The following is an 18,033-nucleotide window of genomic DNA, read 5'->3' on the forward strand; positions in this document are numbered from 1 at the left end:
TAAAAGTCCAATACTAGATTGAGGTTCCATAGGAGGACCGACCACTTTAAGGGTGGTCAGAGGTGTTTAACCCCTTTTATGAAATGTGCCAAGTCCGGATGTGTCGACAGGTGGGTTCTGTTCACCTCTCCCCTGAAACAGGAGAGAGCTGCCACCTGGACTTTCAAGGAGTTGAGGGACAATCCTTTGTTCAAGCCATCCTGTAAAAGTTCCAGAATCATGGGGATCTTGGCCATTTGCTGGGGCACCCTGCGTTCCTCGCACCAGGCCTCAAATATTCTCCAGATCTGTACGTACGCCAGGGACATTGAGAACTTACGCGTGCGGAGCAAGGTGGCAATTTCGGCCACTGAATATCCATGCTTCGTCAGGCGAGCCCTCTCAAGGGCCAGACCATAAGACAGAATTGAGTTGGATCCCCATGAAGAATTGAACCTTGTTGGAGAAGGTGGGAATGGTGAATAAAACGGAAAATGTCATAATGCCTCTGTATCGCTCCATGGTGAGACCGCACCTTGAATTCTGTGTACAATTCTGGTCGCTGCATCTCAAAAAAGATATAATTGCGATGGAGAAGGTACAGAGAAGGGCTACCAAAATGATAAGGGAAATGGAACAACTCCCCTATGAGGAAAGACTAAAGAGGTTAGGACTTTTCAGCTTGGAGAAGAGACGACTGAGGGGGGATATGATAGAGGTGTTTAAAATCATGAGAGATCTAGAACGGGTAGATGTGAATCGGTTATTTACTCTTTCGGATAGTAGAAAGACTAGGGGGCACTCCATGAAGTTAGCAAGGGGCACATTTAAAACTAATCGGAGAAAGTTCTTTTTTACTCAACGCACAATTAAACTCTGGAATTTATTGCCAGAGGATGTGGTTAGTGCAGTTAGTATAGCTGTGTTTAAAAAAGGATTGGATAAGTTCTTGGAGGAGAAGTCCATTACCTGCTATTAAGTTCACCTAGAGAATAGCCACTGCCATTAGCAATGGTAACATGGAATAGACTTAGTTTTTGGGTACTTGCCAGGTTCTTGTGGCCTGGATTGGCCACTGTTGGAAGCAGGATGCTGGGCTTGATGGACCCTTGGTCTGACCCAGTATGGCATTTTCTTATGTAAGGTCCCTGTGCAGGGGGAGGCAAAGGGGACTCTCCACAAGAAGCCTCTGCATGTCTGCATAACACAGACATCTGGGCCAATCCAGGGCCACCAGAAGGACCAACCCTCTGTGGTGTTTGATCTTGCGGATGATCTTGCCCAGCAGAGGCCATGGAGGAAAAGCGTACAGTAAGTCCTCCTCTGGCCAGGTCTGGACAAGGGCATCGATTCCTTGGGAGTGCTGATTTCTTCTGTGACTGAAGAATCGGGGGACCTTCGCATTGTGAGATGTAGCCAGTAGGTCGATGGATGGGAGGCCCCAGCAATCTATGAGGAGCTGGAAGGCTCTGGTCGACCACATCCATTCCCCTGGATCCAGACTTTCCCTGCTGAGAAAGTCTGCTCGGACGTTGTCTTTTCCCACAATGAGGGAGGCCGAGATCCCTTGTAAGTTTAACTCCAGAGACGCTTGGTGGCTTTTGGTTCCTCCCTGGAGGTTGATGTAGGCTACTGTTGTTGTGTTGTCAGACATCGAGCAGACTGCCTGATCCTGGAGCCTGTGGCTGAACTGCAGGCATGCTAATCTGACTGCTCACGCTTCTAGGCGGTTTATGTTCTAGTGCACCTCTTCTTCAGTCCATCGCCCCTGGGTTGTCAATTCCTGACAGTGAGCTCCCCTCCCTTGGAGGCTCACGTCCGTCATGAGGACAATCCAGTTCGGTGGGACCAGGCTTACACCCTTGCTTAGGTGAACTTCCTGTAGTCACCACGGGAGCAGAGAACATACTTCCATCGGTAGGTGGAAGCAAATCGAGTAGTCTTGAAACAGTGGGTTCCATTGTGACAGCAGGGAGCGATGGAGTGGCCTCATGTGTGCCCTCGCCCACGGTACTACTTCCAGGGTTGACGCCATGAGGCCGAGGACCTGGAGGTAGCTCCACACCCTGGGGCACCTTGTGTTCATCAACTGATGCACTTGGTACATCAGTTTCCTTAACCTTGAGGGAGGGAGGGAGGAAGACCTTGTCCTGCTTGGTGTCGAACCGGACTCCCAAGTACTGTAAGGACCAGGAGGGCTTGAGGCTGCTCTTGTCCATGCTCACAACCCAACCGAGTTCCTGTAGGAGGGAACTGACTCTGCTGGTCACCTGACTTTGCCCAGATCAGCCAGTCGTCTAAGTAAGTGTGCACCAGGATCCCTTCTTTCCTCGGTGCCGCTGCCAGACCGAAGGGCAACGCCCAGAACTGATAGTGGTGGCCCAGTACCACAAAGTGTAGGAAACACTGGTGGTCTTGACGGATTGGAATATGCAGGTAGGCCTCCGAGAGGTCTAGGGAGGTTAAGAACTCTCCCCGTTGTACGGCCATTATGACGGAGTGAAGAGTTTCCATGCGGAAGTGAATTATCTGTAGATGACGACTGACGCTCTTGAGATCCAAGATGGGTCAGAATGAACCCTTTTTCTTGGGTACGATGAAATAGATGGAATAACGCCCTGTATTTACTTGGGGCGTAGGTACAGGGGTTATAGCCCTGAGACTGAGGAGCCTTATCAAAGTGGATTCCACTGCCAGTTTTTTGTGCTAGGAGTGGCAAGGTGACATCATGAACATCTCCTGAGGGATGCTGCAAAATTTCAGACCGTATCTTTCTCGTATGATGTCCAGTACCCATTTGTCCAACATGATCTTGACCCACCGCTGAAAGAAAAGGGATAGTCGGCCCTCTATCTCCTCGTCCCATGGATGAGTTGGCGAAACTTCATTGGGAAGCTTCGGTTGAACCTGAGCCCGAGCCCGTTCCTCTTTTTGGTTGTCGATTCAGAAAGGACCGAGACCTTCCCGAGTGCCGAGATGTCTGAAATGACGAGTTTCTGTAGGGTCAGAAGCGCTGGGAGCCCCTGGCCTGACCCCTCATGGGTGAGGGGCGCTGCAACTTTTTTTTCTTATCTTATTTTATTTTATTTTTATTTAAAGGCTTTTATATACCGGAGTTCATGCACTTGTGCATACCACTTCGGTTTACACAGAACAAGGAACAGAAAATTACATCAAACAGATTGAACAATTAAACAAATATACAATTACATCCAACAATTGGGTATAAATAACATGGCTAACTTAGTAGGAACTTAGAGTTTGAGGTAAAGGAGAGAAATAGTACCAAGTGGTAACAGAACAATGTTAATGGCTAAATAATAAATATAAATAGTAAATACAAATTCTTATAATAAATACAGGTGTTTACAGATTACAGTCTTCATGAAAAGTTTACGTCTACAGAATAGGGTTAAGTAAATAAGAACTGGCGGTTATTTCTATAGGAGTGAAGACTTCAAAAACTGAGGTTACATCTGGATTAAGAGGTATTGGTGTAGCATGCTCAAATATTTAATGATTTGGAATTGTGAGACCAAGGATAAAATTAGGAGTTGTTTGATATGATTATAAAAGCGAGAATGATTCTGGTAGCCGAGGCACTGGAAGCTAATCACTTACTGGCTAGCTTTTCCAATTCGCTTCCGAATAGGAGGGATCCCTTAAAGAGCATCTTTGTGAGGTTTGCCTTAGAGATTGTGTCCGCTGACCAATTTTGCAACCATAGCTGTCTTCTGGCTGCCAGCACTGATGCCACTCCTTTGGCTGAGGCGTGAACTAGGTCCGAGCTTGCATCCACTAGAAAGGCTGCGGCAGGCTCCATCGCCTTTCTGGTATGCGCCCCTGAGCTATCTGCCTCTCTCTCTCGAAGCAGACAGGAACGAGCCACCAGGGCGCAACAGAAGTGATCTACAGTGTCATTGCTGTTGTGTTGAAGGCTTGCTTAAGGATGGATTCCAACCGCCTATCTTGGGCATCCTTCAAGGCCGCTCCTCCCTCTACTGGGATAGTTGTTCGCTTCGAGACGGCGCAGACTAGGGTGTTCATTTACAGAGGTATTTTTTGGGTGCCAGGTCCAGAGGGTATAAGGCTTTCAAGGCCCGACCTCCTTTAAAACTAGCTTCCGGGGTGTCCCATTCTAGGTCAATTAACTCCTGGATGGCTTCCAGCATCGGGAAATAACAAGAGGCTTTCTGGAGAAACACTAGGATGGGATTCTTCTTTGGTTCCAACATAGGATCCGTGCCAGGAACTCCCAGAGTCTTCAGGGTCTGGGAGACCAGAGCTGGAAATTCATCTCTGTGGAAAAATCGAAGCATGATCTGGTATGGCTCTAGGCCTGGAGGTATTTCCCATCCTAACATAGAAACACAGAAATGACGGCAGAAGAAGACCAAACGGCCCATCCAGTCTGCCCAGCAAGCTTTCGCACTTTTTTTTTTCTCTCACATACTTATCTGTTTCTCTTGGCTCTTAGTAACCTTTTTTATTCTATTTCCCTTCCGCCCCCGCCATTAATGTAGAGAGCAGTGTTGAAACTGCATCTAAGTGAAATAGCTTAATTAGTTAGGGGTATTAACCACCGCAATAAGCAAGCTACACCCATGCTTATCTGTTTATCCATGTAATTCAGTCCTTGTTGATTGTTGCCTGAATATAGATCCACCTTTCTTCATTCCCCCCTGCCGTTGAAGCAGAGAACCATGCTGGCTATTCATTGAAAGTGAAGTATCAGGCTTATTTGGTTTGGGGTAGTAACCGCCGTAACAAGCAAGCTACTCCCCGCTTTTTTGTGAATGCAAATTCTTTTATTCCACATTTCCTCATTGCTGCTGAAGCTTAGAGCAATGTTGGAGTTGCATTAACCGTGTGTATGTTTATTGAATAAGGGTATTATCACCAGGTAGTAGCCATCATTCCCGTGAGCCACCCACACTTCATTCACATCCTCTAGACTTTATGGATCCACAGAGTTTATCCCTCGCCCCTTTGAAGTCCTTTACAGTTTTGGTCTTCACCACTTCCTCCGGAAGGTTATTCCATCCAGGCATCCACCACCCTCTCTGTGAAGAAATACTTCCTGACATTGGTTCGTCCGTGGTGACTGGGTCCTTGTCAGGGATACCCTTGGTGAGGTGAAGCATGTTCTGAGCATACTGATAGGGCTGGGAGGGTGAGGCCTTCCCAGCTGGGGCTCAGACTGGGCAGGGGCAGTAGCCGACTGCGCCTGAACAAAGGCTTGTAGGCCCTGAAAGAATTCCAACCAAGAGAAGGCCGTCGGATCCATATTTAGTCCAGGAGGAACTGGGGTAGGCGCCGCTCAACTGCCTTCTCCCAGGGAGGATGCCGCCCCAGAATTGCTCAGGTCCAGGGTGCTACCAGATAGAGGAATGGCTAGCCACGACCTTGACTGGGAGGGGCTGGACTTGGAAAGGTTCTGAGAGTCCAGCCCTCCCTGGCCTTCCTCACAGTGCTGACACAGGAAGGATTCCAGGTCAGACTGCGCAGCCCTAATATGGCAGGTAGCACAAAGGGAGTGTCGCTTGACCTTCTTTGCTGCTGGGGCCATAATACGCTGTAGCTTGTGCATTTAGCTGGACAGTGCTTCTTGAGTGCACACAGACCTGTCTCGGCGCGCGTAAATCTAAGCAGCCGGTTGTGCGTGTAGTTATACGTGCAGTTATGCGTACAGGTGCGCTCGCGTTAGGCGCACAAAGGGCCAGCCTGCACCGCGCATACCGATGGACAATGGGGGGGGGGGGGGGGGGGGAAAGATGGTGCTGCCATGGCGAGTGCCCACTGAGCCTGAAGCGTGGTCTAGCCCATCGGGGGGATGCTCAACCCGCTCAGAAACCCCCTTCCTTAGCCCTAACGGGATCGGGAATGACATCAGTAAGGCACACTGAGCAAGGAGACTGGGGGAAAGACTTACTGAAGCCCTTCCGCATCTCTGGATAGGAGGAGTTCTTCTCTACTTACCTGGGCTCAGCGCTTACCTGCTGAGTTCAGAGACTATCTCTGGCTGCAGGGGGAGAGGGCTTAGGCCGTCACTGCTGCGCTCGGCTTCCTGCACCCGCTGCCTTTCAGCTGCTTCAGCAGCAAAGCCCACGCCAGGAACTGGCTACCGGACCAAGGTACACCACTGAGGGATCTCGGAAATCGTCTCAGGAATTCTGAGCTGGGGAGGGACCCGTAAGTATCACCGCAGGAGAGCGAGGCTCAATCTTTCTCCCAATTTAGAGGTAAAGTTTTGAATTTCTTCTTCTAACTAGTGCTGCAATTCCGCTAAACACTGCTGCTGATGTGGGGATAGCACATCCACATCTACTAGGAGACGAAGAGATACTGAATGGCTGAGGTCACTGCAGGGGTATATCTAGGGTGACATCAGCTTTGAAACCTGACTCTGTCTCTATCTGCTAGCAGGGGAGCACATAACCGATTGGTCCTGAGTCCATCTGGCTACATGCTAGGAAAAGAGGAGTTAGTGGGGAAGGCTTCTCTTTTAGCAGATATTAAGATCAGCAACAGGCTAGACACTCCAAAGAGTGAAAAATATTAGGAGGGATCTAGTAAAATATGAGGCAAGATTTAAGATTGTCAATTTGGATAGTTTGGTCCTTTTTTCCCTTTGTAGCTTGTCATATTCCATCTCACTCCTCTGGATAGTAGCCTGGAGACTAGAGGAATGCCCCTACATGGTGCACCCTCAACTCAGTTCATTGGCCAACAGGGGGCTGCCACTGAAGCAGCAGCTGATCTTCCCTCAACAGGTAGAGATGGAGAGGCTTGGAGAGGGAAGGGAAGGGGAGGAGACAGAGGCTAGAGGGGGACAGGGAAGAAGCAAGAAACTGGAGATGAGGGTAGAGGTGAGAGAGGCTGGAAGAAGGGAAAAAGCTTAAGGGGAAAGACAAAATACAGATGAGGAAAGAGGCTAGAAGGCCAAGAGAAAGCAAAGAAAGTAAAAAAGTCAAAACAAAAACACAAAAATGAACTAAATAAGCAAAGCCACCCTCTGCACCCACCCCCTCCAAAAAAAGTTATACAGCAAAAATATTTCTCTGGTTCCTAAAACCTTTGGCTGGGGTCGACCTGGTGGTTCAATGGTAGTGGTATACACTGCATGCAGAAGGACCTGGGTTTGATTGCCAGCTCAAGTCTTCTGGTCCCTGGATTGGCTGGGGCTTGGGAAGCTGCGGAGGTAACTTTCAAAGTCCTAGGTGGGGATTCAATTAATCATTGTGCAATGGCCACACCTAGTGGCCAGATTTAGATCCCACGACGGCAGGATTCCAGAAGCAGGCCCGGGTGCATGACTCCTGGCCCAGGACTGTGGCTACAATGACTGCACTGAGTGAGTTGGGTGAGGATATAAAGTAAGGGAAAAATGCCTGGGCAGTTTCAAATAAAGGCTCACGGTACCAGATCCCAGCCCTTGTTCCAATTAAACTGGAAGCCTAAACCCCCCCCCCCCCCAAAAAAAAAACCCAACAAAAACAAACCACAAAACAAAACAGTTTTTGGAAGGCACTTAAATTTTCTAAATATTTTTTCCACCCTGTGAGGGGAGACTTCAGGAGATAAATGTGAACACCCTAGAGGAGAGAAAGATGAAAGAGGATGTAATGGAAACATTCAAATATCTGAAATGTATTAAAGCACAAGAGAAAAGTATGTTTTAGAGGAAAATAAGATCTAGAGCAAATAGTCGTGATATGAGGTCAAGAATAATATAAGGAAATGTATATCAACACGACCTGCTGCCTGATTACTCCTGGGAAGGAAGGCAATATATAGAGAAGACAGGGCTGTACCTTCAGAAAGGAAGCAATGAACTTTTCGGAGAAGCCTCCTATTTTCTGCAAGTCCTCCACCTATGAGAAGTAGAGAGAAAAATGGATAGCATTTAAAGATGTGCTTCCCACCTCATATAGAAGAGACGCATGAAAAATTAAAAATATATTAAATAATGTAACAATTAGAGCTAAAAAAAAACCAAAAACAAGCAATAAGAAAAAATTATTATTATTATTAAAACCTCTACATAACAGGAAGTAATTAGATTTGTCATTGCAAAATAAAACTGACAGAACTTCAGATATGTAAAACAGAATATTATAAAAATGGTAAATTTACAGGCAGAGTCCTCACATTTCAACTCAGAAAAACTAAGAGAATAGTAGTTTAAACTTGAACAGTCTTACTTATAAAACCAAAGAAATTGTAAATACAGTGTATATATATATATATATATATATATATATATATATATATATATATATATATATATATATATATATACACACACACACACACATTGTGGAACCACTGATTCTGAATAGAAGGCTAAATTAACAGGATTCTTCAAGTCCCTGAGTCTAAATAACTTAAATGAAGAACAGAGATTTATGTTGGAAGCCCCAGCAAAACCAGAAGCATGTGCTCTGGTGAAATCTGTGCATAATAATAAATCTGAACGTGATGGCCTGAGGGAGGAATTTTATAAAGCTTTTGGTATCGAATGTTATAGAGTGCAATTCATTGACTAAAAAAGAACTTTCTCCGATTAGTATGATGATTTTGTTTTTTGGAAAACTGTAAATTGTTCCTGGTTTTTCTATGTGTATCTTATTGATTAATAAAAGAGTTTTTTATATGAGTTTTTTTTGTATTTTATATAAATAATAGTAAAGGTGATATCACTTTTTATTTTTGAGATTGTGATGTGTGTGATATATATATATGTATATTTGCCGCATTTTTTGAAGGGTGTTCTATAGCTGGCAGAGGGGGCATTCGTTTAAATTCATAGAAGCTTTGATAACTGACACTACTGCTGACAAATTTCAACTGGTGCTAATTCAGCATTTTTATGTATGTTACCTCCTGTCCAATATACGTGCACATATCTTTCTGTGTAATTAAAAACATGGCAAACTGCTGCTGCTGAGGGCATATTAATATACAGCAGCTTATACACTTGGAAAGACAAGGACTTTCTCAAGAAAATATAAAAAGGATGGTTTTACTATTTCAATTCAAAACAAAAAGTGACATTTCACAGTTAAACATTTGAAACATGTCAACTTGATTTTTGTACTTGGTACACTTTCTGTTTGTATATGGTTTAAATATTGTTTAAAAATAAAACATGAATGGCTTTCAATAAAAAACTGACTTTTTTTTTTTTTTGCATAGTCAGAAGCAGGGCTTCATTTGTGAGGGGGAGGGGGTGGAACGCAGTCCTGCACTTCCTTTCAAGCTTAAGAGGCAGAGCAGCGGGCGCGTTCTGCTTCAGCCCCTCCTCTCCAGGCAGTCTGCAGGGAAGAGGAGAGGAAGGGGTGAGCCTGGAGCACACAGAGAAGAGAACAGCCACCCTACTCCCTAATCCAGCCCCTCGCCTCCCGTTGTCCCTCACCCTCACTCCTTTCTCCTCCTGCATTGCAGGGAACAGGAGGCTGGGGCGGGGGGGAATGAGAACAACTGGGGGATTCAAGGGAGTCCTGAGGATGGAGGATCAGGATTACCAGGGTAAAGCTGAGTGGGAGATTAGAAAGAAAGGGGCCAGTTCTGTCTACATCCCTCCTCATCCATACCCCAGTGAACCTCCAACTCCAGTTCCCACCATTGCTGAATCCCCAGCTATCCACCCACCGGTGCTCATTAAGTATATTAAGCGTGTGAAGAGTGCATTTAGGTATGTGCGTGAGTGTGTATCCGTGGGAGATGTTATGGAGGCAGTTTTCACATGCTGCCCTGGTCCTGTCCCTTTGCACCAGTCAATTCTGGCTCTAACCCTGGCACCACCTTACCTCCCCTCAGCCACAGTTCCACTTTCTGTCTACAAATTAAGCCATGGTCAGAAGTATGAATCTTTATGCAAAATTAAGCAAATTTGTCACACAATTGCTGCATAAAATTGAAAACTCTACGACAGAATTGACTAATTCTTGCTGCAGAATCTTGAAAAAAATCTGCCACAGGAAGCCAGGAGTTCTGGGCATAACCCACTTGTCTGGACTGGTATGGCAGGACGATAAGGTAAGAAGTAATATTTTTCACCTAATAATTTCATATTTGCTCCAGATTTGGGATGAATGTTCATCTAGATAATCTTGTCACTTTTTTCCCTCTCCACTGACTCCTCTTTGGGATATTCTTGGACCTCTCTCCTGTATGAACCAGGAAAAAAAACTTTTACCCAGTAGGGAAGACTATGGGAGTCTGCAATTCGGTCAGCCTTTTAAAAATGGCAAGTCCTGGGAATTAGAAAAAAATACCAGAAAATTTTAAATGAAATAACCCATCAGTTTTTAAATTTATCCTGATAAATGAACTCCTCTCTGCACATAACCTTAAGGAGAAAGGGGCTAGACAATGCAAAGACTGAAATGTTTAGTGATCGAATATAAGATCAAGTGACTGCCTTAAAAATATCCTTCAGGACAAGAGCGGAAGAAATTTGAGCTTTTGCTAAGTCTGCACACAGACCTCCAGAGGCTGCCAATCTTTAAAAAAAAAATTAGCTGAATCAATAGCTTTTTTTTTTTTTAACCATCTAGCCAAAAAGGCTTTAGAAGTTGTGTTACCCTTACGAAGCCCTGCAGTTAAAACAATGTCAGATTTCTGAAAAAATGGATTAGAGACTGCTAAATACCTAAGAACAACTCAAGAAACAATCCAATAACTGGAGTGACTTCTTTTTACCACGACACTCCCCTCTTCATGAACTCTAGTAGAGACAGGGTCTGGTTTAAGTGGAAATCAGAAACCAGTTTGGGTAAAAGGGACTTGGGTGCGAGACACTGAAATTACTGAGAAGACCAGAAAAAGATTTCTGTGAGACATGGCTGAACAACTGACCACCAGAAAAATCATCTTTAGTGATAAATCCCGCAGAGAAGCAGTTAATGAGGCTCATACAAGCCCACTAAAGCTCTGTGAACCAAATTAAGGGCCACATTCATTAAGACTTTTTCTCTCATTGTGTGTCAATGGGAAAAACCCTTAGTGAATCAGGTCCTAAGATCCCACTGTGGAAACAAAGACCTAAAAGGAGGTCGATGACATTATACCCCTCGGAGGAAACCAAGAAAAATCTGGGCATAAAACAACGAAACTCCCTGAATCGTATTTCTATAAACCGAAGATGGCAGCCATTTGAAATTTCAGACAAATCTTGGATGAAAGCTAAATGCAGCCCTTTCTGAAAGGCAGCCAAAATGGTGGCCTGATCGCCACAGTGACAGAGACCACTCTCCCTGCAGCGTGCCTCAGATGCTAGACTCAAACATAAGCAAGCAAAATCGTATTTTTACAGGCCTACAACAGGGTACATATTATCGAGAGGAAATATCCTTTACTATGCAATCTCAATCTTTCAAAAGCCAGGCCTATAAAATAAAAGGAGCTGGACCCCAATTAGGAGACCTTCATCGCTTAGGACACAGACCTGTTTTCAGCTTCAAAATGTTTCACAGACCCCCCTACACACTTCTCTTTCATTTTTGCATGCCATAACAAAAGAAATATGCATTCCAGAATTATTCATAATGATCTAAACTCAATATGTATAGAGGGCAATATCCAAAGCTACTTAAAAACTGCCCTCGGAACAATTTCTGGCACCCTAATGTGTCTCAGAAAACACTAATTGAGGCCATTCTACCTTCCAATCCGCTGCAATGGAGAAAAGTTCCAGGCTGATAACTTGGTGTGGCCTGCAGAAAGTCTGCACTGGCATTTGAAGACCTGCAATCTAATTTTCCAAGGGAAACTGCCCATGGAGTTTGCCTTTTGAAAACTCTGGCTGGTGGGGGGAAGCCAGTACTTTTGTACCTGGGTGTTTTTCATCTGCTTTGAAGCAGGTGCAAGATGCACGTGTGAGCATAGGTATGGGGATTTCAGAATTAAATCCCCGCATGTACTTTCCCCCAGCAGGTAAACGTCTGTATGCTGCTCACAACCCAGGTACGTTTAACCTCAATGGTGGGGAACAGCAATTTTACACGACTTACCCACCCTGAAAATGGACCTTTTAGCCTGCTATTCTTTTATGCTTTATTCCCTGTAAGTACCCGGATCAGTCCAGACCGTGGGTTCAGCCTCCTTTCCAGCAGGTGGAGGAACGAAAATTAACAGGTAAGAACTAATTTTCCTTTTTCTTTTATGATTCTTTCCAAGACATACAGAAAACGAGTCAAATTCATTTAGATTTTAGAAAAAGCAAAACCATAGCCTGCTTTTTAAAGGGAAGAAGGCTTCATGTCTGTCTGTGTGTTCCCCCCAAATAACGTTTGGGTTTAATGTCATATACAAATCTGGCTGTTGTCTCATCTTCCCTCGATCTTTCCCTTCTTCCCTCCTGGACCATGGTGGCCCTCTAGCCTTCCCTCTCTCTTTACCTCTGTCCAGCATGATTCCTGGGGGTAGTTGTCTCCTTTCCCCTGATAGGCTGCCATCCACTCACTCCCCTTAACCAGGTCGATCATGGATTCCCGACTCCACTTTATCTTCATTTCATCATTCCTGGCTCACTCCTCCTCTCTGTTCCCCCCCCCCCCGCCCCCCATACTGTCAACCTCAGTCCAGTTTCCTCCTTTCTTCCTTTGTGCAGCTTGTCCCTCGTTTAGGCCAGTGACAGAGCAAGTGGTGGTAGTGGGAAATGTTTTTCATGGCAGTGATAAATAAGCTTTCCTCTGATTTTCTCAGTGTGCAGCAGAAGCTGAAAAAGGTTCTCACAGCGCAACTGGCCCCTCTCCCCTCCACATCCTCATAAAAGAGCAGCAGTGGGGTTTACAATCAGTCCCTCTTCCCCACCTCTGCTAAATATGCAGCAGTGCAGTTTGAGGCTTCTAATGGGTATGAATGGCCCCTCTTTTTTCCTCCTCTTGCTAGTCTGCAGCAATGTGAGGTGAAGTTTTCGGGGCAGCAATAGGCCCCACTCATTTCCTGGCCTGTGGCAGCAGCCTACATATTTTCTCTCTAGCTAAACTTTCTTGATCCCTTCTGGAGGAGCCCCTGGCATGGTTTCATAGACCCCTGGTTGGGAACCACTGTATTAATCAACCTGTAGTCTCACAAGATCAGCATGCCAAGGCCATCTAGGCCAATCTGGAGCCACTGGAATAATCCATGAAAACTGTTTCACTATCTTTCTGAAGGTCCTCTCTCTCAGAAGCCAGGAAGGAAAAACACAACAGTTTTCCCTCTGACCACAGATGGACCAGAAAGCACAGTTGCTTTCCTGTAACAGGTGTTTTCCCTAGGACAGTAGGATGTTAATCCTCATATGAGGGCGACATCATCCGATGGAGCTCGGCATGGGAAACTTTGACTGGCACACTGAGCATGTGCAATATGCCACTATCCACGCGAGGTCTTCCCTTCAGTTTCGTAACATAGAGAGAAAATAAGAGTGAAAAAATAAAGCAACAAAATGGAAGGAGAACTTAACTGCACTTTCTCCTAGGACAAGCAGGATGGTAGTCCTCACATGTGGGTGAATACCAAGCTCCAGGTTGTCCCCACCACCAATGCGTCCAACAGTTACCAAAACAAATTGCCAACAGGCACAACAACAACAGTGGTACTGTTGGCCAGCAAAGGATGGCCTGCACCCAACCTGGGGCTCTAGGCAGAGAGAGTTGCGTTCAAGTTTGGAAGAGATTAGGTAGGATGGACTGGCTGAAGGCACTGTCCTGTCGACCATCTTTGTCCAAGCAGTAGTGGGCCGCAAACCTGTGAAGGGAACTTCACGTTTCTGCGCAGCAAATTTTGACGACAGGAACTGCTCGCAGATGAGCCAATGTTGTCGCCATGTTCCACACAGAGTGAACTTTGATTCGTCCTGTTAGCTGAAGGCCCGCTCGTGCATAGCAGAAGGCGATGCAATCCACCAGCCAGTTGGATAGAGTCTGTTTATCCACCGCCACTCCCAGCCTATTGGTATCGAAGGACACAAAGAGCTGAGTGGAATGCCTGTGACAGGCTGTGCGGTCTAAACAGAAAGCCAAGGCCCTCTTGCAGTCCAAAGTTTGAAGAGCCCGTTCCCCTGGGTGGGAATGAGGCCTCGGAAAGAAGGTGGGTAAAACAATGGACTGATTGATTTGGAAATCAGTCACAACCTTAGGTAGGAACTTAGGGTGCATATGCAAGAGCACACAATCATGTAAAAACCTCGTGTATGGCAGGTACATAACCAAGGCCTGAAGCTCACTGACTCTACGAGCTGAAGTAATCGCCACTAGGAATATAACTTTCCGGGTGAGGAACGTCAGGTTGCAGGAACGTAATGGCTCAAAGGGAGGACGCACGAGCCGCGCCAGGACAATGTTGAGGTCCCAGGACACAACAGGAGGCCGAAGAGGGGGCTTCAATTGAAGCAGACCCCTCATAAAGCGACCCACTAAAGGCTGCACCGATATGGGTTGCCAGTGACACCTCGATGGTACCCACTAACAATGCTAAGATGAACTCTGAATAAGCTGGTTTGAAGCCCAGACTAGGAAAGGTACCAGAAGTAGTCCAACAGCTTGGAAAGGGTGGCATGCCCCGCACACCAGGTGGAGGACTGAGCTTTCCATCTCTTTGGCACTACTATGTCACTTCACAATTGAAATATGTTATTGATAGCCACGATCTGCAGACCCCCAAACAATGGGTACTGATAGAACAGTCAAGTATAGGGGTGGCCCCCCTGCAGGCAATTTACTGGCCCCTGTCCTTTTCACCGGGGGAGTGGGGTCTTTTCCCCCTAGTCTCCGTACCACCCTTACCATATGGAAGAGGTGGAAACAAAGTGCTAGGGTCCAAACAATACTCCGCCCTATCACACATTCGTAATCTTATAGATTTTCCAATGGGACGAGAGAATCTGGTCTTTCAGAGATGGGAAACTAAAGGATTAACCCATTTAGGCCAAGTTTAGCACCAGGGGATGGTTCTCTTCTCTGAACTGCAAAATAAATTTCATTTACTAGATAAAGATTTTTTGGCATATGCACAACTTAGACATTTTATGATGACAAAGGGACCACGCCGCGATCTGCAGCTCCCCCGCTCCACTTTTGAAAGCTATTGTATCTTGGCTGGAAAGTTACAAAAAGGGGTGTCGAAACTTTTCCAGTTAATAAATGGGGAGGGGAGAAAAGCGACCCATCTGATCGCGTGGGAAAGAGATCTAGGGATTCCATGGGATGAGGATAAATGGGTGGAGTGTTTTCATACACTGGGCCGATTTTCGATGTCGGCCTCCCTGATGGAGAACAGGTATAAGCTTTTATACCGATGGCATTATTCACCGGTACGGGTGGCCCGGTGGTGCCGGGACGGTCTCCCCTATGTGGGAAACAATGCTCGCACCCAGGCACATTTTGGCATGTGTGGTGGCAATGCCCTCGGATACAACAGTTTTGGGGCATCTGTCATAAGCTGGCTGAGAGCATATTAGGGGTACAGGTCCCATTACGAGCTGACTACTGGCTACTCGGGCTTCCATATTTGGCTTTAGATGATGAACAACAGAAACTCTTTACATTCTTTACCACTGCAGCATGTCTGTTGATTGCGGCTCAATGAAAGTTAGCAGGTATCCCAGGCAAGTCCCAGTTATATGCAAAACTACGACAACTTTATTACATGGAGAAACTCACTGCTATTAGAAGAGATTCTCTGCCTAAGTTTTATAGGATATGGTCCTCTCTCATGCACCACATTGATAGGGAGGAAGGGTTGGTTTGAGTGGGCCACCTATCCGGTACTACCGTACAGGGAAAAGGGGACTACCTCACTCCTGACTAAATTCAATTCCCCAATGGCCTAATATTGTAATTCCCTCTCTGGATTTAGAAGGGCAAATGGTGGGCTGCATAGTACTCTGTGTGTAACTGGTTGAAATTATATATTGCTTAAGACTACTTGTCTGTATCTAACTCATTGGACCTTCCTGACATCTTAATGTGTATTACCTGGGTGGGGGAAAGGACTACAACACTTATACACTGTATTAGCATCAAGATGCATTTGTTATTCATATATATATTTTACTATGTTGTAATTGGTTGAACATAAATAAAACATTAAAAAAATTAAAAAAAAAAAAAGGAAGCATCGACAAACTGGAGTACTTCCAACATCTTATGTCACGCATCCTCCTCTGTGAGAAATTGGAAGGGAATAGATTCAGCCATGGCCCTGACAAACCCCGCAAAGGAAAGGTCTTCTGGGGGGGGGATGGGGGGGACTGATGCCTTTCCTCCGGCAGAGAAGGCTCAGAAAAGGGGTCATCCGAGAATTCGGATGAAGACTCTGAGGAATCATCCCCCATGGGTCATAAGGGCCTTCTTCCTCACTAAGGCCATCGCGGGGCTGGCATGGGTGAGGCCTGTGGAGAACCCTAGCCTTGGGCTCAGAAGGCACCAAGGGTCCCACGGGAATTGACAGTTCCCCCAGTAACAGGGGACCAGGGGTAGCGGGAGGCCAAAGGGTCTGGGGTAAAGGCTCGGGAAACCGAGGCCTCGGGAACGCGGCACTGGCTGCATCTTCCTCATTGGAGGATCCAATAATAGGGATTGCTCGCGATGGGGACGTCAGTTGTCGCTGGGGAACCAAAGGGTCCCTTGGGCAACGATTGCGTGGGGAGGGTGCCGAGGACGACGTCCAGACACTCAAGCAGGGGCGCCAAGATAGACGGCACAGACTCCAGCACCGGTATGGGGGCCGGTGGTGGGGGCAGCTCAATGACCCGCAGAGCTCGGAGCACAGCACTCTGCACCCTGTGGCCCAACTCCCCTTGAAAGTCCAGTGAAGCCAGTTGACACCCACGGACGTCGTGCGAGGCCCCCTGGCAGAGAATACAAGCCTCATGCGGATCCGTGATGGACATGGTCCGTAGGCACCGACGAAAGCTGGATGCCGTCATAAAACTTACCCGTCTGGTCGATGACCAGCGGACACCGAGAGGCGAGTTGCTGGGAATCAACTGCAAGAAGCGAAAAACAGCGAATTGAACCTACCATGCCAAGGAGGAGCCGACCGCGAAGGGGGACCCGATGATGGAGCCGGAAAAGAATACTGTACTTTTAGAAAACAACAAGAAAAGTTTGGAGCTCCACGAACCGCGAGGCAACTGCACCGCGGAAAAGAAGAGACTGAAGGGAGACCTCGCGTGGACGCGCAGATAGTGGCATGCTGAGGATGCTCAGTGTGCTTGTAAAAGCTTCTAGAAACTTTGACAAATTTTTCTGTGTCTGGCTTCATCAGTTGATGTTACCCACATGTGAGGACTACATCCTGCTTGTCCTAGGAGAATGGATTTTACATACATAAATCCAGCCCTTTAAACATACCCCTATTTTTTCTTAGTAACTCTATCCACCAAAACTTGTGTGGACAAAGATACTGGGACAAAATGAGGGTGGGTTAAATTTTGTAGACAAGTTGGCCTGCAAAAATAGTATCAAGATAACTTTAACAAGATATTCAGCAGAATTTATCTTGATAGCTTAGCTGGTTTTTTTAATATGGACCTCATAGCATATCCTCCTTTCTATGTATTAAGAAAATCTAATTTCATTGTTAAACTTATAACTTCCTTGCCCACAGACAGACTCCAAGTAAGGAACAACAATGTTAAAAATAATACAATACAATAATAGATACATTTAAAACAACAAACCATGCTTCTTAGCAAACGAAGATGAGTGAATAGGACAGTTTTGGGCACTTTGTAGTAACCTCTCTGTTATAGTTTAGGGATCCTCTGGTGTATGAGCTGATGGTATGGGATGAGACTGAGAACAAAGGAAAGGACTGGGTCTCTTATTTATAGGCTGTAGTTATGACTGGGGCTTCACCATATTCGATAGATGATGGCTTTGAAAATGCAGTACACGGAACATCTCCTTCATATGCTTTATCTATTTACTAGCAGAAATTGTCCGTTGCATGTTTGTGTGTGCTCTTCCTGCCCTTTGGTGCAATCAGCACGGGCTACCATCCTGTGCTTATGCCACTTGTTTGGCGAGACTTTATGACATGACAAACCCTCCAGCC

At 46.0% G+C, this 18,033-nt stretch overlaps 1 protein-coding gene across 1 annotated transcript in view; it reads right to left on the minus strand.

Moving 5' to 3' along the window:
- The window catches only part of KIF22 (kinesin family member 22), a 119,559-nt gene that overhangs the window by 3,019 nt on the left and 98,507 nt on the right, over positions 1–18,033 (minus strand). Inside the window, exon 13 of the mRNA XM_029606988.1 lies at positions 7,794–7,853. Coding sequence (XP_029462848.1) covers positions 7,794–7,853 — 60 coding nt within the window. The remainder of the gene's footprint in view (positions 1–7,793; positions 7,854–18,033) is intronic.

Source organism: Rhinatrema bivittatum, chromosome 6 (assembly GCF_901001135.1).
Source record: "Rhinatrema bivittatum chromosome 6, aRhiBiv1.1, whole genome shotgun sequence".
NCBI lineage: Eukaryota > Metazoa > Chordata > Amphibia > Gymnophiona > Rhinatrematidae > Rhinatrema > Rhinatrema bivittatum.